Source organism: Periophthalmus magnuspinnatus, chromosome 15 (assembly GCF_009829125.3).
Source record: "Periophthalmus magnuspinnatus isolate fPerMag1 chromosome 15, fPerMag1.2.pri, whole genome shotgun sequence".
Lineage (NCBI taxonomy): Eukaryota > Metazoa > Chordata > Actinopteri > Gobiiformes > Gobiidae > Periophthalmus > Periophthalmus magnuspinnatus.
This window is the reverse complement of record NC_047140.1, coordinates 27,558,715-27,579,221: the sequence shown is the minus strand read 5'-3', so window position 1 is coordinate 27,579,221 and position 20,507 is coordinate 27,558,715. Positions and strand designations below refer to the sequence as shown.

Below are 20,507 nucleotides of genomic sequence, written 5' to 3'. Positions count from 1 at the left end.
AGTCTGATGTTGGTCGTATAAACACAAATACAACTGGTCAAGGCGATGAGAGCAGAGTCATAATGTTGTCAAATGTGAATCACCAACAGCTGAGCCGGGAGGGATCCGCTGTGAGAGGCCCCAGAGACAAATTCAGCTTAGGGCCCCCTGAAAGCTAGAGCCGGCCCTGCTTAAACATGCACAAATCACTCCAAAAACAACTTGGTAAATGAGAAGGAAACAACTATAATATGGTTAAAAACTCTGACAAGTTGACTTTAAAAATACGTCTGCTTTAGATACACACGCACAAGAAAAAACAATAATGAATCCAGATGTATTTGCAGACTTGACAACAGCAAAAACATGTCTCACAATTCTTTGGAAATGTTTCACTGATCTCATGTTCCTCTAGTTCTGATACCGTGTCCTCACTTTGTTGGAGATTCTCATAAAAAAATCCTTCCATACTTGCCCCATGACTGACATTTCTCCAAAATGCCATTAAAACTTAACCAATACTTGTTTTGTTCTTACAACCGAGAAACAAAAACAGTGATAAAAACGATATGAAAATATGAAGTTGATGCAATAAATACGAACCATTTCTGCAACAAACACTTGTCAACACCTGCGAGAAACACTAGAGGCGTGAGCATAAAGAAGCAGAATTCATTACTTTTTATTATTCAACCTGTATTGGAAGACATAAAACAGCATGCACGGCACACAATGGATGCCCACTAGACACCAATACATAATGCATAGTGTCCGTATTTTACATGCCAACTGTGGGTTTGAGGTGTGGCCGGGCACTTTAACACAGGCAGTGCCCCGGCGAGGTGCGAGGTGATTGTACATTTATTACAACGGAGATCTGGCTTTAAGACAAACAAAGAGTTACAATGAAAACAATAACCACAATACAAGAGCTAAAATATAAACCGAACCTTAAGGGATTTCACAAAGTCACGCCAAATGAGTGCAGCTGTGCTTAGACAAAACAAATTACAATCTGCTCTATTTTGCCTGAAAAGTTAACTAACTCCCCATCTCTGTCTTGATAGAGGTCTAAGGCCAGTCTGAGCGGCGCCAAAGGTTGCATTCTAAATCATCGATAGCGTTTTAATGAATGTGATTTTTCAGCCCAATGAGTGAGATAGCAATCAGAGCACCGCTGTCATCGATCCAACGGGGTTCTGACTTAATGAGAGAGTAGTGAGTGGCTAAGTATGATAAATATTAAATCATTATTAAAGTAAGGATTTATCGCTGGATAAAGATACGTAATCTAACATGAAGCTTTTATCTGGATCTGTTAATGTCCCTTAAGTCCTCAAGGTGTTTTTTGGTCAATATGACTTTACTTAAAAGGCAACATTGTACATTTATCTCCATTTTCCATCTAAAGCCAATGAGTCAGAGTAAAACAATACGTCCCGTCCATCAAACTGCTGCATATGAGTAATTGGGTACGGAAGGCTAGCACATTTTGCAAAAGACTGTATAGTTTTCACTGTACATACTGCGAGGACAAGAAGAGGCGTAGACAAGCAGGTGTGAAATGCAGCGTATATGTGCTCTGTGATATGAACTCTTTAAAGGTCCTGTTTGACACAAAATGGATTCTTAGGAGCTTTAAGCAGAGTTATAATGTAGTGTCCTGCTCAAAAACATACCCAGAGTAGTGTTTTGCATCATTCTCACATGTTTCAGTAACTCTTTATGATTATTCCGTTTAGATCTGCAAAGCTCAAAATGCTCTGTTGCACCTTGTGATGTCATGAAGTGCTAGTTTTCCAGTTAACAGCCATCGTTTATCTTTTATTTAGTAGAGCTTAAACATTCCAGGGCTGAAATGATCCAAATGATTCTAGCGAAGGCGTACAGAGTTTAAAAACACAGTAGAGCACTTCCTGTATTACCACATGATGACATCACAGGGTGGAATAGAGTGTTTTCTGTCTGAGAGAAGAACTCAGCCAAGATATGCAGGGTTTGTGCGTTAAACAAGTGCGGATAAACAACATTATAACAGAAAATAGTGTAACACGGGCCCTTTAACACAACATACACGCATAGATACGTTACAGGTTTTATATAATTTTCCATGGAAGAAAAAACAAACAAACAAAACATGCTTGACAGTGGTGAGACAGGCCAGCGGTGGTAATAACATGGACTGAAGATGCTGAAGTTCTGTTTTAGAGATAGAGATGGGTTCGGGATGAGTACATCAGAGGGACATCTCATACTGGATGTTTTTCAGATAAAATTGGGGCCAGGTTCAGAGCGTTGGACGTGTGCCGAGGAGGGAAAGGAAAGATACTGAGGTTTGAGAGGAACTTTACATGAAGAGAAGAGGAGGATGCAAGGAGCCAGAGTTGTCTCGCAGTCTGCAGTTTGAAATGACATGCCAAAGAGTAGCATTTTAGTCACATTTTATATAACTTTCATTCTCCGCTGTTACACGAAGCATTTCAGCTTTGAATGCAAACAGTGCCTTTCTTATCTGAAACCTGTCTGTTTTGAAATGGCCCTCGGTGCACACAATGATCTGACAGCAGGTGACTGTTCAAAGGCTCCACAGCTATGGCTTTAAAGGATAATTCCCATAGTCCCAGTGGCTCCGGGTTGTACAATGAAAGAAATAAATATATTATAAAAACAGACCTTAACATCCTTCAGGGAATTCAGGGAGTTTATCCACGGCACGGCAGAGGCAAAAGCAAGATTTTGCAGTGAAAACATCAAAAAGGTTTTCGATGTGGTGTTATGTGCTCAGAGGTGCCCACCCACATGGCTGCTTCTACTTCAGTGTTTGTCAGTCAATATAAAACAGAGCTGCGTAGTTACATGAAAGAGTCAAGGCATCTCCTCAGTATCTGACATACCCTGATGTACTTAAAAAAAAAGCCATCTCTTGGTCTTGTCCGGCCATGCTTGACTGAGCTGAGGTCCAGAAATAAATGGCCCCAATGGTCAAGCTGTGTGATGAAACTAAACTTTTCTAAACTGTGCAGGGAATTTTGAAAGCAAGTATTGATTTTTTTTTTTTTTTTTTTTTTACTTTCAAGACAAAGATCTTAGTTGTTTTTTTTGAGTGGGAGGTATGGTTCGTTACTTGTTGTTGTTGGTTATGTCTATGTTCATCAATTTATCTCAAAACCTTTGCACAATTTTGTTTTACCCTGTATGTGTTTCTGTTTCTGTATTGTGAGCCTATATTGAATGGAAAATAAATAACTGCAACTACATTGTTTTGAAAATCATAGACCTATAAATGGCATGCTTTGTTATAACCACAAGAAAAAAATATTAGTATAGAGGAAAAATGTAAATACTGCACTGACAGAAATGCTATTATTAATCCCATTTTAGATCTAGCAGTTGCAGATGGCAGTGTGTGAAATGTGCTGCTAGGGCCATCTGCTGTCCAAAGCAGGAACAACAAGAAAAAGCACATTGTCACCGTCAACATTACAAGGCAATTTAAAGTATAACTATGTGCATCAGGTTAATATAGGCTGAATAATACTTTTTTATACTTACCCTATTCTTATTTTTGCTGGTTAGTAAACAGATTAAGTCGTGTCTATAATAAACACAACCACAACTCTCCCACACCGCATTGCAATTGTAATATCTCTGTAAACCGCTACACGTGTCACCACCAGGGGGAGTGTTGAGTCTGTTGGCGCGAGCAGACAGCTAGAATGTGGCGCGAAGAAGTCCGTTCACCGGAAGTGAGCTTGTTGTGAAATTCCGTTCATTTTGATGCGCACTTTTTATTTTTAGCACATTGATTAAGTTATAAACCGGCTAAAAATGTCTAATCGGTTAGAAAACGCCAATCCTGTGATATTCCAGCGGTCCGGGGAGCGACTGTTGACGGCGTCGGAGGAGGATGAAGACGTGCACGACCCGATAGATGAGAGAGAAATATTTGATATCCTTGAGCTCTTTGGGCAACATCACTTCAAATGTTCTATTTTATTTAAGTTTTTTGTTTTGTAAGGAGAAACTCTTAACAACCTTAGCTCTAAATAGTATACTAAGGATGTGCATAATTCATTTTTGCGGGTAAACTTTTGAAACTACAAAGTTGTTTCCTTAATATTACAAGTTACATTTGATCAGATCCATCAATGACCCAGAGCATCCTCTGTCTCTGGAAGAACTCAATGTGGTGGAGCAAGTCCGAGTCAAAGTAAGTATCTCTGTAAATCACTGAAAATATCCTGAATGGAGGTGGGCAATATGATAAAAAATATATATATATTTTTAGAGCTGATATCTCAATTTAGATTTTATCATAATTCATGCAATTACTATCTTTTTATTTGCCCTCAAGTTGAACTTCTGAGCGTTCACACTTCACTGTGATTGCTGAAAGGTCCTATATTGCACCAACTTGACTCTTGTGCGCTTTAAGCCATGTCAGAATGCTGTTACCTCATCACATACCTGTGTTTTGTTTCAATCACACGTTTGAGTAACCTTTTATTATTAGTCTGTCTATCTCTCCAAACCTCAAAATGCTCTTTTCCACCTTGTGATGTCATGAAGCAGTAGTTTTCAAGGTAAGAGCTACCTTTTACTTTTTTGTAATTCTGGGGGAGAAATTATCCTGGTGATTCTAGTGGAGGTGTATACAGTGGAGCATTTCCTGTATTACCACATGACATCACGAGGTGAATCAGAGTCTTCTGTATGAGAGAAGAACACAGCAAAAATATGCAGCATCTGTGTGTTAAACAAGAATAGATGAAACAAAACAAGTCTGTTTTTGATGAAGAAACAACATTATAACATAGATGACCATAAAAAGGAGTGTGTGTGGAAAAGTGTATAGGCCTATTTTAGAATAGAGCTGCTTTAAACATAAAATCACTGAATTACGATATAACAATCTCATCAAGTTTGTAGATTATCTCAGGATCACGTCACAGTTATTTTTTTTAATTGCCATATTGCCCAGCCCTAGGTCTGAATCTTATAGAGTCTCTGTCTGTGTATAGTCATGCAGGCAGAGTTCATAGAAAAAAGAAGCTTGAATTCTATCAGCTGGGCAAAGGTTTTTTACAGACTTTGTATATCACTAAGCCCGATGAATGATGTTATGGAAAAGTATATGTTTGTTTCTCTCGCCTTCTCTCAGGTGGATGATCCAGGGAACACTGTTGGCATTGAGTTCACGCCCACAATCCCTCACTGCAGTATGGCAACACTTATTGGACTGTCTATTAAAGTCAAGCTGCTGCGCTCACTACCAGACAGATTTAAAGTTTGTGCACATTAACAATAATAATGACAACACAGATGCATCATTTCCTCTTTTTTTATTTTATTTTTTTAACTGCTGTCTCTGTTTAGATTGATGTCCACATCACACCTGGATCTCACGCCTCAGAGGATGCAGGTACGTCAAAAACAAGACCAAAATCTGCATATTCTCTTACTGTGCATTTATGAACATCTGTGCATTTATGAGAAGAATGAAACATGACTTTTTTTGTTGTAATGCAGTAAACAAACAACTTGCTGACAAAGAAAGAGTGGCAGCAGCATTGGAGAACTCATCACTATTGGAAGTGGTCAACCAGTGTTTGTCCACACGGAACATTTAAGCTTCAGTTTGTGTCAATTCTTCTGAATGATGATTGTCTACATTGTATGAAATCAAATGATAACTGACTGTTTGCAGATTTTTGTGACGGCTCTGACAGTGCTGTTAGGATCAGTGTTAAGGAGAAGCTTCAGACTCAACATGACTTACACCACTGTTGAGGGGAGTCAGCAGAAAGGACAAAGGGGTTTGTTGTCCTGGGCCTCAGGGTCTTAGGGGCCCAAACCCTCCTGCTATTAATTTATATTAGAGGGGGCCCATGTGAGTCTTCTTGCCCTGGGCCTCCTTTCTGAGCCTGCCGCTGTTATACCTTTGGCGTGTGGGGCAACAGTCTAAAGATTAGTCTGAAGTTATATGTGAGTGAACTTTGACATTTATTTATTTCACTTTTTATATTAATGCCACAATTGTCTATTAATTAAAGCATTCATACAGTTGTATTTGTAACAATTAAATTTAATGTACACCCTAGTCCTTGTTTGTGTATAAATTCTAAACTTTTTCATGTTTTTTTATTCTAAACATTTTTGTCTTTTCTTTTTTTAAACTCTACCATGTATAGAGACATGCTAAATGAATTTTGTCAAACCAGTACTTTGTTTACTAACAGTTGCTAGGTCCCACTTGTTCCACATCTGGAATCATTGCATCACTAATTCTCCGGCCACAGAGACTCAGAGGCACAGATTTGGATAAAGTGAGTTATATCAACAGAGATTCTTTGATCAACATGTTGTCTGCCAAATTGTTGTGCCAAATTATATAAAGCCCTCTGCAGAAGCCTTGTGACTTGTTTAAACAGCTGGAGTCAAATTCCTGGTTGTGGGATGACAATTGCCTCGTTCAGAAAGTCATTTTACCAATGTCATGTTACTTTTAAACCCGAAAAGACAACTTATCATCCGTTAGGTTTATTTCTATTTACAGAACGTATTTTGTCCTAAAGTGAGCTTTATTGCGCGCACTTGGCCCGGCTCTGGGCTCGGCTCTCAGCTCTTGACTCGGCTCTGGGCCCGGCTCTTGGCTCGGCTCTGGGCTCGACTCTCAGCTCGGGTCTCAGCCCGGCTCTCGGCTCTCGGCTCTTGACTCTTGGCTCGGCCCCCGGGATGTGACGCTGCGCTCGGGGTGAGTCCGTTTAGCGGCCCGCCTCCTGCCACTGCTCTGACTCTGCAGAGACTTTACGATTGGCTGCACAGAAGTCCTCCACGCTAACCACTGTATCCTGACGATCGATTCATGATTAATAATCATCACCAAGAGGCTCGTGTGAAGCGGGGTAAGGCGTGCGCACTTTTCACGCATTTGAAGCTGTTTTTCATCTTCTTGTTTGCGCCACACGGCCTTTATGAAGGGAAGAGCAGGAAGCATTAACATCTGGGATGAAGTTGTCAATCTCACAGTGGATGTTTGTTGTAGCGGTAATGGCCTGGCAGGGGCTTGTCAAAGGAGATCTTTATTTGGTTGCAAATGCGCCGCAGTGCGCGGAGCCGAGGCTTTACTCTGGACAAGTGCCAGGAGTTGTTCTTTCTTTAAGCCACAAATGAACGTGAATGTTGTATCAAATAACTAAAACACTAGCACACTTTCTTTATGTGTTGTTTTGTGTACCAGTCTATGTATTTCTGCAGGAAGTCATTGGGAACGTTACTTCATAGTCAAGGACTTCTCATGAGGACACGTATAAACAATTCTGAGAACATGTTCCTCTAAAGCCCGCACATCTGGACAACATGCACCAAAACTGCTCAGGAACTGGTGCACTTATCTTTTCACAACCTGTTTGACAGAATGCCATTTGTGTGATGAGTGTCATAGACTCCACAGACACAGTTTACAGGCTGTGGTCACTGCACACACAGTTATCTTTAATGTAAACCTGACATCTTTTCATGTGGTTGAGGCTTTCTTTTATTTTTTCAATTAATCAAAACCTGATTTTGGCTTTAATTGGAAATGTCTAGGCCCAGTGCATGTAAGCTACAGAATATCCACTTTAGGCTTTCATCTTATATTAGTTTGACAGTTCAGTTACACAAGAAAAGGCTTTGCTTCTGTCCCTTGAGTTGTGTTGCCTATTTTGTGTAGTTGTTATAATGTAGCGTCCTACACATTTATAGGGTAAAACTGCAGGCATGTAATGGCACTATGTTGATGTATTTTAATTTTGATTCTTGTCAAGTGTTTTTCTTGGGTTGGTTTAAACAGGATTGCTACAGTTTGTTCAGATTTTTTTTTTAAATGTTGTTTTTTGAGGGAAGAGGCACAAAAGTAAGACACATGATGGCTCTGGATGCATTCTTCTAATAACTACACTGTCACTAAACTAGTTTTAGTTCATTGTAGCGTTGAGTTCTTGACATTCCTTATGCCTCAGAGGAGCAACTCATCTTAAAGAAGAAAACCTGTCTCTGTCTTCATAAATTTTGTCACAAGTCTTGGTCCTTTTAAAGTATGTATAGCGACTTCCTGTTCTGCGATGGATTGTGAAAGCTCATGTGACACACTGTGTAGCATAATGTGTCCATTTGTGTAGCTGCAAAATCAGCAGTGCACATTGTGATGTTTTTCACAAAAATCCTCCAAGTCTATTTTGTGACTGTTTTGCAGAGTGGAATCTGTTGGAGGGCATAAAGGGTTGGCCTTGTCCTCATGTTTCCCTACATGACCTTGCTCAAAAGGAAATGGTGGATAAAGTATCATTAGAAGCATTTTAAAAGCTCAGTTTTTACTCAGATCAGTAGTAACAGCCTTATGTTTGTTCTAACAGAATGTATTTTCATAGGCTACTGTTTAGATCAGCATTATGTATAATTAGTAACCAGATATTTTGGTGTCATACTATACATTTCACAATTCTAGTGATATCTTGTGACTCATAGAGCTGATGATGGATGATGCATGATGAAATGAATAGCCTGATGGGCCTGACGCTAATGCTCATGTGAGATCTGTAGGATGACGGAATGATCTTTTAATTATTTACATTTTTTATACTGAAGTTTTTTATGTGGCTCGGACAAAGCACCCACAATGTCAGGTGCTTGATTCACAGAAGCCAGTACAAATTCATTCACTAATGGATAAAACATCTGACCATAACCAGTTCTGTTTGAGCTCCACAGCTGAGACAGGTTTTGAGACAACTATGTCTAAAAAGAACATTATTCATAACTGTGAGAGTACAGTGACTGGCCTTTCTGTTTAAAACTGTTTAAAGTGTCTCTGTTGAGCTGGGTTGGTAGTGATGTGGTCAAATGAAGTGATGTTGCTACTTGCCCCACTGGGCTGTGGTTTTGTTTAAGTATTGGCACGATATAGAATGAGCCCTAAAGCCCTCCACCAAGGAATGAGCTCTGCACTGCTCCAGGCTCAGGACCTGCAGGAGGGTCTCATTCATTCCCACCATTGTTACGCTGCACCTAGGCCTGTCGTCCTGATAACACTTTTTTTAAACCAATATTTCAACTAATGTAAAAAAAAAAAAAAAAAAAAGTGCTGCTGCTAATACACAGTAAATATTGACTCCAAAAAATGATAATTAATGTCCATTCTGTCATATAGTTGATATAGTACTTATCATGACAGGCCTAAGTGCACATGTGGAAGGATAGTTTATTTGTAAAAAATAAAATATTATTATTATTATTATTATTATTATTATTATTATTATTATTATTATTATAAATATTATAAATATTATAAATAAATACCCATCCGATTCTTGAGCAGCCACACAATATTTTTTTGTTCCTGCAAAAATTAGTTATTGTGCAAATGGTCTAATTATGTCAACAACCAAACCAAACCCAGTCTAATTGTGACAGTGTATTGTGTTGCTGTCCCACATCAGCTCGTGGACTCTGATATTGTTAAATAGGCTAAATGCCTGTGGTTACTTTCTCACCCACAATAATCTGAGCATAAGCTGACGTGAGTTTAATTCTTAGTCATTCTTGTACTGGTAACAGATTTTCCATGGAATGAAATTATGGTAAAATAGTTGTTTTTACTTTTTTTTTTTTTTTATATTTGAGTTTCCATTTGTCTAAAAACTAAAGAAAAACTAAAGAAAAACTCCGGCACACTGTCTCACTCTTACTCTTCTGGTCGCTCTGACCTTCTTCAGGTAGATACCTGGAGAAGGTCAGAGCGACCGAAACGTTGTATGGAATAAAATTGCATTAAGAGTGAGACAGTGTGCCGGAGTTTTTCTTTAGTTTTTAGACAAGTGCTTTACCTCCTACGCACCTGTCGCCCAGTCGGGTGTGCGGAGTTTACACAGAAACCAGTTTCCATTTGTCTGTAATATCGTGAGAGAATGCATCTTTTCCTGGCTATTTAAGAAGGACTGTCCTATTTTCTGCATAACTGGAGAAGCTGCACAGACAAATTTTCCCCTTGCTGGAGACCAGTCCTGGTAAAGAGAAACAGCTGGAGAAGAGGAGAGGGAGAGAGGGAGGAGAGGGGGAGAGAGGGAGAGAGGGGGACAGAGGGGAAGAGAGGGAGGATAGAAGGAGAGAGGGAGGACAGGAGGAAAGAGGGGGAGAGTGAGGACAGGAGGAGAGGGAGCGGAGCGAAGCGAGAGAGAGGGAGAGGGAGGACAGGAGGAGAGAGAAATGAAGAGTGAGAAAAAGGGCCAGAGAGCTGAGTGCTGACTGTGTCAAGAGGCAGGAAGTGTGACATGGAGAGAGCAGGAAGTGGCCGCTAAGACGCTATGCTAACCCTCTCTGTTCTGGCTGAGGTTGTGTCCTGAGCAGAGTCCTGGAAACAATTCGCTTTCAGTTAGACACCGGATGAAGCTGTGTGAAAATGAAACGCATTTAAACTTTTTATTGTACAAAAACATAATATAATGCATGACAAATGACAAGGCAAGGCACGTTTATTTGTAACTTACTTTGGCCACAAGGTGGCACGGTGGCTGAGTAATGAGGTCTCGTGCTTCACAGCAAGAGGAAAGCATGCAAACTCTTTGTACAGAGTTTGCATGTTCTCCTCATGTCTGCGTGGTTTTACTTCGGGCACTCTGGTTTCCCCCATCAACCCAAAACATGCAAAATGGGTCAAATCCTCTAGGGTAGTCCTTATAAAGCTTAGATAAAAATCTGGAGATGGAGAGAATGAATTCCCCTCCCTGGATTAATAAAGTGGGCCTATACCCTGTACCTTTACTAAAGTGAAAAAGCCTTACACTGTGATGATTCTTCTTTGACCATATTGGCTGAGCAGAGTTATGCTGCTGTCATTGTTTCTCAACCATGACTAGTACTCTGGTACCAGCAGTATTTACTCTCATCACAACTAACATAATTAAGGGTCAGGTAAAGTAACAAAGTAGCCACTGGTTTTGTTCTCTAAAATTCCATATTAAAATGCTAACTTATAGTTGTTACAAGGCAGTGTTCTTTCCCCTGAAACTCTCTTCCATCTAAAAGTTTAACCTACAAGGCAGTGTGCCAGTGGTTCACCTTTCTGCAGATCTAATGTGTTCAGCTCTGGGCCGTTCGGGTGCCTCTCTCCGGGCCCGCCCAGTCTACTGTTGAGGAACTGAAAAAAGGAAGTGCCGTGTGCTGCATATAAAGCTTGTATGTGAGCTCAATAGGGACTTGAATACGTGATGTTCAGTAGAAGGCATTGAAAAGAATAGCAGAAGTGTTTTTTTTATACACTCAGAGACTGATGGTCTTCTGCTTTTGTGTTCCAGTTTATGTATGTGGCTGCTCTTCAGCTACTGCCTTTTTATGAGGATTGAGGTGCTTCTTCTACTGCCTACTCAACATCCTGCTCATCCTTCTATGGGCGCAGATTGAGTAAGTACATGCTCCACACAACTTCACACAACTGTCACTGTAAAACTGTTCATTGTTATGCTACTCTAGTTTGGCTGACACCTTATTTCACCTCAAAATTGAAATATTGAGGAACTGCAAAGTGCAATGTGTTTAAACGTGCATACATTTATATACTGCAAACGTGTGTACACTGGTGAGCCTAGGGGAATCCAAGTCATGCATAGTGATAGTTATTCCATCATGAGTACTTAAGTATTGTAAAACTGTCTTCAGGAAGTTGGGTTGGGTAAAGGGTTGAAAAAAGCAGGGACGACACCTGCTCACACTTGTAATTCACAATCACAATGACTGAAATCACATTCATATACGAAGCAAGTGTAAAAATATCTAATATCAGTACAAAAATACTTACCTAACATGGTTACTTTTTTGAACCAACTGTACACTTTTTGGGGTCAGCTTAAAATGGCAGGAAATACACATGGGGAAATAACCTTACTCGTTCTTCCGCTCTACGATATTTGTCCATCATCGAGCATTTCAAGATTGTTTATTTAAAGAAGGGCAGAATGGTAAAATTAACCTGCTGAGTGAGAGTTTGAGAGAAATGAAGTCAGACCACATGTGCTATCAGGTCTAGAGCTGCAGTTTACGTGTGTGTGTATCGTTCAAGTGCGAGGCCACAGGATGTTAGCTTAGCCACTCAGCACAGTTCAGCAATAATGACAAATTTAACTTTACTCCATGAGGTGAAACTGACAGTTCGAATCTGGCTCTCGATATAAACATCACTGGCCTAGTGATCCACTGACCCACAGGTTGGCGGAGCAATTCCGGCTCCCACAAATGAATACTGCTGTTGTGTCCTTGGGCAAGACACTTCACCCATCTGACCGCTAGTGTCTGCGTACATTGAGTGAGTGGTTCCTTGATGTAAAATGCTTGAGTAAGTGCCTTGAAGGTGGAAAGGCGCTACAGTTGTCCCTCGCTATATCACGATTCACCTTTCGTGGTCTCGCTGTTTCGTGTGCTTTTTTACAGCATTTGAACGTGCATTGTGTTCTGCGTCCTGATTGGCTGTTGGACTGTAGACCATTGTGTTCTGCGTCCTGATTGGCTGTTGGACTGTAGACCATTGTGTTCTGCGTCCTGATTGGCTGTTGGACTGTAGACCATTGTGTTCTTTGTCCTGATTGGCTGTTGGACTGTAGACCATTGTGTTCTGCGTCCTGATTGGCTGTTGGACTGTAGACCATTGTCCATCAGTCTCCTCTGTGCCGTGTCTCCTGTACAGTACAGAATGTGTTCAGACAAATTAACATAAAAGTTTGATCGCAGTGTGACTCTGAAGTGCTGTATATTTGCGATTTGTTTCCTCCCCGACAAAACCCACAATGTCGATGAAACGTTCAAAGACGCCTACGAAGGTTTGAACTTTGAGAGAGTTTAAACGAGAGAGACATGTTAGAAAATGTTAACGCCTGTGTGAGAAAAGTGTATAAAGTGTGTGGTGAGGGGTTTTACAGAGAAAAACATATAGAATAATTGTAAAAAATAAAGCTGATACTTCGTGGATTTCACCTATTGTGGGTTATTTTTTAGAACATAACCCCCGCGATAAGCGAGGGACCACTGTATATAAAAATGTGACTGTTTACATTTTACATGAATGAATATCTTGCTATTTTTTTATTTATTTTTTGTCAATACAACGCAGAACTGTGAAAAATGTGTCTGTAAATGTATTAGTGCAAATTTACCTATTAGACAAATGTAAAAGTACAAAACAATTGCTCAAACGCCCTCCAAATAGCATCCATAACAGGAAAATTCATATTATAACACATTGCATATTATTCATGGACTTCAGTAAACTGCAGTGTGTATAGTTTTTCACAGAAGTGTTATTTCTGAAGTGTGATATTTTAAGGGTGTGTGGTGTGCCAGAAAATTAAAAGCACAATTTTTTTTACAGTCAAATTTCAATTTTGTCACAGTTCATGTAAACGCAGTATCTTTAAAGTCTTCTGAAAGTTCACACATCACTGCAGTTGATCCACCCACCTGTGACTCACTCTGTGTTTGAGCCTCCGTGCCACAAATGAGATCACTTTTTGTAGTTTTGTATCACCATATTGCCCAGCCCTGCAATATTTCTTACAGAATTCTAGCAGTGTCATAGATCTGATCTGGGTTTGCCTCTCTGTGCAGTCGGTGTGCTCTGGGAATGCGTTGTACGTGCTGCTCTAATGAGGTTGTGTAGCACAGAAGGTTGAGTGGAGGGATGAAAGCTGTTTTATGGGCACATTTAAACTGAAACACGTGTGGGCCTATTTTGGCACATGTAGTTAAGGTCGTCTGTGTTCCTTCAAAAAGACCCACACTCATGAATTCTGTGTGAGATACGGGCGGAAACAAATAAATACAACTTTATAATATTGTTCCAAGTGTTCACTGTTAGGTTAACGAGTCTACTGTAAAGTTACAACAAGCAGAAGTGCACGCAAAGACTGAAACAAACGTAAATTACATAAAATACAGTAATGCAAATGCTAAAATACATTATGATTCCTGATTTTCTTTGTCGTGGCTTAATCCTTACTACTTTCTTCTACAACAGCTATTAAAAAAACACAAATATCCAATAGTTTTCTGCCACTACACACTTTTATACACACTTTTTAGAAGATACAAACTGCTTTTGTCACTTCATACAGTGTCATTCTTACACAGGAAATCCTTTAACTTTTGCATTTACATATGAACTGACACTAACAAACAATGCTTGGTGTTATGATAAGCAGCAGAAGCTTTTTAACAGCTTCAACTTCATTATTTGTTGAAATGTACAGTTACCAGCACCTTTTATGTTTGCATTTTTGCACAATATTCACATTCAGTCATAGTTCTCCTGGTTGACTTATTCTAATTAAACTACAACCCTTTATCTGTGTCATTTAGAGCTATTTTATTTATTATTTTATTGTAACAGATTTGTTGAGAGTGACATTTTGTTGCCGACATGTTATTGTAAAAAGAGGGTTAAAGAGGAGGAAGTGTAAGGTGTGAAAACAATAACCGCAGAGGCTGAGGGAGTGAGCAAAACAGAAGTCGTACTGAGGGTCTGAGGCGACCGGTCCGACGATGCTTCATGTGTGCGCCCCCTCATAAAAAACAATGAGCTCGGATGGAGGTATCATGTCTCCAGCCGGATGACTGTGGCACTGGAGCTGCATGGTGACTTCCTGTTTGTCAGTGGTGCACAGGAAGTTAGAGGCCCCTAGAGGTTGCTTATGAATGTTTAAAATGAAGTAAGAGCTCTCTCCAATATGAACGGGGATTTTGATGTGCAAGCATTCATGTTTCAAAACACTTCCTCGTACATGAGATGAACTCGAGCTATACTGACTTTTTGATAAAATCTGTGTTTTATTTCTTAATATAATGATAATAATAATATAAGAATGTACTATTTAAAGAACATTTAATGGAAACAATGAAAACACAGAGCTTGTTTATTTTATGTTGTACCTTTTAACTGTTGGTATTTCAACTTTCCTCCAGCTTGGGCCGATATTTGGACTTTTTAACGTATTGGCTATCGGCGTTAAATCTCCAGTACAAACCGATATTTTGTTCTGGTCGATCTGCTTCCTAAAAAAAACACAAATAAAGCTTTATATTAACACTTCAACACAAAGAGATGACCACACAGCTCTGTTATAGGTTTGTGGTTAAAAAACAGCTTGGAGGCAATTTGTAGTAAATTTAAATTACATCATTTGGTGAAAAAAAATCAAAATCGGCCCAAAAATATTGACAGATCTGAATTCTAAACAATCGATATCGGCATCGGCCATGAAAAATAAAACATATTGGTTGATCTCTTGTGTATTCCCTTATGATTTTATTCATTACCCATAAAATCCTTTTTAAAGCCTTGTAAAACTAGAGGGAAATGTTATTCTCACAGTATGTCGATGGTACATTTACAGTTGCATGCTAAAAGTAAAATTGATTTGAGATGTGAGATACATCGAAATACTGAAGTTGCTGTTCTGAGGATTTAGAATTATCAAGTATAAAAAAGTCAAATAAACAGGGGTCCAAAGTGATATTTTTGCACTTTTGTGGTTAATTGTCCTATTCCATACTGACTTTGTGCATTATGCCTTTCAGGGTGCAAGGTCCTGTCCCAGTAAAGTAACGTGGTGAAAACAAGATGCCCGGCCCTCCTCCTCCACCTCCTCCTGGGCCACCACCCCCTCCCACACTGGCTGTGGTCAGTATTTTTATTCGTATTGCGAGATATTTGTGGTGATACTAACATGCTTTTCATTTATGCCATGCCAGTGTAACTTCAACTGAGGAGCTTAAAAACTTTTTGTAAATGTATTATACAATATTTTTCAAATTGGACAGATCAAATTTTCTACACATTTATTCTGTATTTATTGACATAATGTGTTACTTTTTCTTGTGATTTAGGCCAACACAGAGAAGCCCAACCTAAACCGTTCTGAACAACAAGGAAGAAATGCTCTCTTATCAGACATTTGTAAAGGCGCCAGATTAAAAAAAGCTGTCACCAATGACCGCAGTGCTCCTTCACTTGACAGTAAGTCTGCAGTTGTATATATATAAATATTAGTATATAACTAAAGTTAATATAAAGACAATATTAATGTTGTTTGCTGTGTTATTTTCAGAACCTAAAGGAGGCGGAGGTGGAGGACCCGGGGGAGGTGGGGGTGGTGGTGGTGGCGGTGGGGGTGGTGGAGGGGGGTTTGGTGGAGGTGGTCCTGCCGGACTTGGAGGCCTCTTTGCAGGCGGGATGCCAAAGCTGAGGTCTTCAGCAAACAGAGACACCACTGGTAAATCCATCACTGTGATACTGTCAGCCCCGTGTGGATGTGACCTTCAGAGTCAATGGGATATAACTTTAATTCTAATGGTAATGGTTTTGTAATCATTGTAAATATTTGCTTTTTTGTTTGGTAGATTCGGTCCCCAGTAGAGCACCCATTCTACCACCAGGTGGACGGCCCTCTGGTCCTGCCTCTTTTGGGACAGGGGGAGGGTCTAGTGGTCCCCCCAAATTTCCCGGAGCTCCTTCTGGTTTGAGAAACAATGCCCTCGAGCTTCCCAAAGGCCGGCCTAATTTCTCCAGACAGGACAGTCCTGGTGGGCCTCCTCCAGTCCCAAACACCCCCAGACCCAACCAGAGTCTTTCTTCTCGCCCAGGCCCTCCTCCTCCTTCACTTCCTGCAGGCCCCAGACCCACTCCCTCCTCTGGACCTGCTCCACCTCCAGGCAGACATGGACCTCTTCCACCTCCACCAATGGGATCAAGGACAGGCCATTCAGCCCCTCCTCCTCCAATCTCAAATGGGACCCGTCCACCGGTACCTCCAGGCGGGAGGCCCCCGCTTCCTGATGAGAGACCCCCTCCGCCACCAGGGCCTGTGAGTCGTCCTACTATGCCCCGTGACGTTCCTCCTCCTCCTCCTCCTTCTGTCAACTCCAAACCCTCTCCAGTTTCCTCATCACCATCATCCCGGGCTCCAGCTGGAGGTGGAGCACCACCACTACCCCCGGGTCGGCCGGGACCCCCACCTCTCCCTCCCACCCCACCTGTTGGAGATGACCACAGCACTCCACGACTGCCCCAGAGGAACATCTCTCTCAACAGGTAAGTCCTATTATCATCATTAGTGCAACATAACACTGAAATACCGCTTAAGGTAACAGTTTTTTGTTCTCCTCAGTCATTCCTCTACTCCGCCACACCGATCGGGACCCCTACCACCACCTCCCAATGAGAGGCCACCATCTCTGGGACGGAACCAGTCCTCAGTACGCTCAGGTAACTGCCATGTTTTTGATGTGAGATTAACAAATGTTTTCTTTTTATGAAAAAAACATGTCTTTATGTTTAGATATTGTAGATCATGTACCAAATTTAAACCTATAATGAAAATAAATGAACCTTTTTTTTTTTTTTCAAAGGGCCTCTTCCTCCCCCTCCTCCATCCAGCCGGGGCAGTATAAGACCATCAGCAGGCCCTCCTCCAGTGGGACGTTCCGGGCCAGAGCCTCCTCGAACTGGTGGTCGACCGCCTCTTCCTCCAGACAGGCCCGGGTCAGGGGCCCCTTTACCACCTCCTCCAATGGGCAACGGATTTCAAAACTCTCATCACAACCAGATGCAGGGTGAGTCTTTTATTTTATTATTAGTGTGGAACTCATAGAAGTATCATGTAATAATTCTACTCTTTTACAGATGAATGGGAGTGTCGTTTCACTTTCCACCCAGTGTCAGACCTTCCTCCCCCTGAGCCTTATGTGCCCTTTCAGAAGACTTATCCAAGCAAACTTGCCAAGAACGAAGTCAGGGGTCAGTCACAAGCATACATGTATACAAACATGCATGCATACATACATACATACATGCATACATACATACATACATACAAACATACATACATGCATACATACATGCATACATACATACATACATACAAACATACATACATGCATACATACACGCATGCATAAATACACGCATATATGCATATATGTATAAATAATTTAGACATACACAGACAAAACTAGGAACTTTGATCTATTTGCATATTAATTATAAAATATGTATTCAGTGATTATGTTTCAACTATTTCCTTTTCATTGCAGGGTCTGGTAAGAAAGAGCGAGGGGCGCCCCCTCTTCCTCCTATACCGAGGTGAAAAAAGCCAGATGTCGTCTTCTCCCTACTCCCTTCTTTTTTATCTCTTTCAGTTTTGCTTCTTGTTCATGGGTCCATATCTGTGGCCAATCTTGGACCTGACTGTTGCCCAAATAAGGGTTAACTTTACTCAAAGTGCCTCAGCTGCAGCAAATAGTAGCACATAAACATCCAAAGCCATTCTACTTCCTGTAACACTGTCTTTATCCTCAAGGTGTTCGGCATTGATAAACGTGCATTTTTGTTCTCTCAAAGACATTGCCACAGCTTTGAAATGCTGGACTATTTCTTCCAAGACATTTGTATTGCTCTTTTGCCTAAAATAGATTGTGCAATCCAGAAATGTACCTACAAGAATGCTGCATACTCTTTCCCACTTAAAAATGCAAACTATTACACAGGTACTGTTCTGAAGTGCTAACCAGGATGACAAAAACAAAGGTGACCTATATTTTGTGTCTCTGCTCCCCTAGTTTTGCCTTGTTTGAAGATTGTAATTTCAGGTGTGTTTTTAGTCCAAGAAATGAAACTGGTCTGACTTTTTGTGCCTTAAGTTTGTGGTTTTCTATGGCACATGTTTAGTTGGTTTAAATGTGTTATGCCCAATAACACCAGCAGGGGATGAGCAATAAAATACATTGCACATTGTTTATGCAACATTGTTAGTCCAACAAAATATCAGAGAAACGGGTGCGTGATCTGCCAAAGCCCCATGTGCCTAATGAGAAAATGTAATGTATATTTCTTTGAATACAATGGTACTTTTTGACTGATGAAGTTTCTGATCATGTTTGTTTACAGTTGAAAAGTCTTATTTGTAAGTGCTGCCTTGAAGGACCTGTGGATGTACTCGAATGATATATGAAGGACTTTATATTTTAAGTTATGTTTCAGGAACATGCAGTATTATATTTGTTGCTTTACCCATGCAGCACTGCTTTAAATTTTACCTAATGTACTGTTCTCTCAAAGACAATCATGTCCAGAAAGTGAAACAATATTCCAATAAATACAAGTATTTAATAATATGGAACTCCTGATTTTTTTTTGGTCCCACATTAGAGAGCTGACTGTTAATATACCTGTTCCAACACTACAATTTAAACAGTTATGGATTATTTATCACTAGAACTATAACCGCTAATGTTTGACAAATTTGGAAAGAATAAGAAAAGAGTAATTGTTTACCTTTTGTACAAAAAAAAATAAAAAAAATACAATGTTTGAGAGTTGCATAATGAAATAATAAAGACTGTAGCTTTAATACTGATTTATAGTAGTAAATTTCAAGGAATATAAGATTCATTTGAGAGATTCTGTAGACTAAAGAATATACAGAGAACTGGATCCCACTTTGACAACCACTGACAATGATTATTTCTTCCGTCTTATCAGGTTTGTTAAAAAGCAAATGCCAAATTCACTTGTATACATTTGGAGAAACTAATTTTTTAACAAAACCTGGTATTGCCCAACAGGAACAGAGTCACTTTTGTGTTGCAGCGAAATGTTTGAAATGCTTTTCTGCCTAAAAATGAAGAAATGACATTGGATTGTGAGACTCAGAGCATCATGAAGTTGATTACTGTTGTTGTCTAAGCTGCCACTAGATGGAGATAAAGTTCTTTGCTGGGGTCACGTTCAGGGCCCTCCAAGCTGCAGGTGAAAATGACACTGCTGAGTTTGCTTTGAAAATGACTCATGAACAATGTAAGTGAATAAGTTAATTAAAAATATATATAGAGAGAGACTTACATGGTTTTAATGTCTGCTTGTAACTCTATATTAACATCACACTGGTAGCCTACTCTCTACATTTATTGTATTTATTTTTATGCAAATGTACATGATGAGCCCTCTCCCACGTGCTTTTCCTTGTTCCCTTGAATATGCCAAGCCCTGATCTTATGGGAGATGGGCTTGTTGTTGTCTGTGTTTTGGCTGTGCTCAGCAGTCTCCTACCTGCACTGGCAAAGTCACTTTCACCTGTTTTTCCAAGAGGCCGAGGGCATGTCTATGAGCAGAGTCCTCTGGTGAACCAAACAGAATGAGCTGATGCACATTTCACTCTGCTGTCTTGAGTTCTTGGGAGAAGTGAGCTTATGCGACTTTAATTCAAAATGAGGGGTAGTTTGTGCTTATTTTAGTAATTCTATCCATAATGTCCTGCACTTTTACTATGCTTTACAGACTTGCCACAGCTGCCCTGGGGTGGACTGATAGAAACGACTCTCTGAGCAGCATCACATCATCCACGCTCTCCCACCAGATTCATTTTAGACAAGGTAGGTAAAACGCCTAAGGACACAACAGCATAACTTGGGACTTAAAGTGGGAATTAAACCTTTGGCCTTTGGGTGAT

General features: G+C 40.2%; 2 protein-coding genes across 2 annotated transcripts; both read left to right on the top strand.

Annotated features, from left to right (window-relative positions):
- The first annotated feature begins 3,724 nt into the window (after positions 1-3,724).
- On the top strand, positions 3,725-6,077 carry ciao2b (cytosolic iron-sulfur assembly component 2B). Its single transcript, XM_055227266.1, has 5 exons — positions 3,725-3,930; positions 4,112-4,189; positions 5,141-5,266; positions 5,356-5,401; positions 5,509-6,077. The coding sequence occupies exons 1-5, from the start codon at positions 3,808-3,810 to the stop codon at positions 5,607-5,609; spliced, it is 474 nt and encodes a 157-aa protein (XP_055083241.1). The 5' UTR covers positions 3,725-3,807; the 3' UTR covers positions 5,610-6,077.
- A 660-nt stretch (positions 6,078-6,737) lies between these two features.
- Positions 6,738-19,173, top strand: wipf1b (WAS/WASL interacting protein family, member 1b). The gene is made up of 10 exons (XM_033979921.2): positions 6,738-6,884; positions 11,313-11,418; positions 15,580-15,682; positions 15,889-16,018; positions 16,110-16,274; positions 16,402-17,092; positions 17,169-17,266; positions 17,410-17,613; positions 17,684-17,797; positions 18,094-19,173. Exons 3-10 carry the CDS (start codon positions 15,623-15,625, stop codon positions 18,144-18,146), a joined length of 1,515 nt encoding a protein of 504 aa, XP_033835812.1. The 5' UTR covers positions 6,738-6,884; positions 11,313-11,418; positions 15,580-15,622; the 3' UTR covers positions 18,147-19,173.
- The last annotated feature ends 1,334 nt before the right edge of the window (positions 19,174-20,507 follow it).

Coding starts and splice junctions, on each gene's coding strand:
- ciao2b (XM_055227266.1), top strand. CDS start 3,808: ATGTCTAATCGGTTAGAAAACGCCAATCCTGTGATATTCCAGCGGTCC. Junction 5,267..5,355: donor CACTACCAGACAGATTTAAA/GTTTGTGCACAT, acceptor GTCTCTGTTTAG/ATTGATGTCCACATCACACC. Junction 5,402..5,508: donor TCACGCCTCAGAGGATGCAG/GTACGTCAAAAA, acceptor GTTGTAATGCAG/TAAACAAACAACTTGCTGAC.
- wipf1b (XM_033979921.2), top strand. CDS start 15,623: ATGCCCGGCCCTCCTCCTCCACCTCCTCCTGGGCCACCACCCCCTCCC. Junction 16,019..16,109: donor CAGTGCTCCTTCACTTGACA/GTAAGTCTGCAG, acceptor TGTTATTTTCAG/AACCTAAAGGAGGCGGAGGT. Junction 17,093..17,168: donor AGGAACATCTCTCTCAACAG/GTAAGTCCTATT, acceptor TGTTCTCCTCAG/TCATTCCTCTACTCCGCCAC.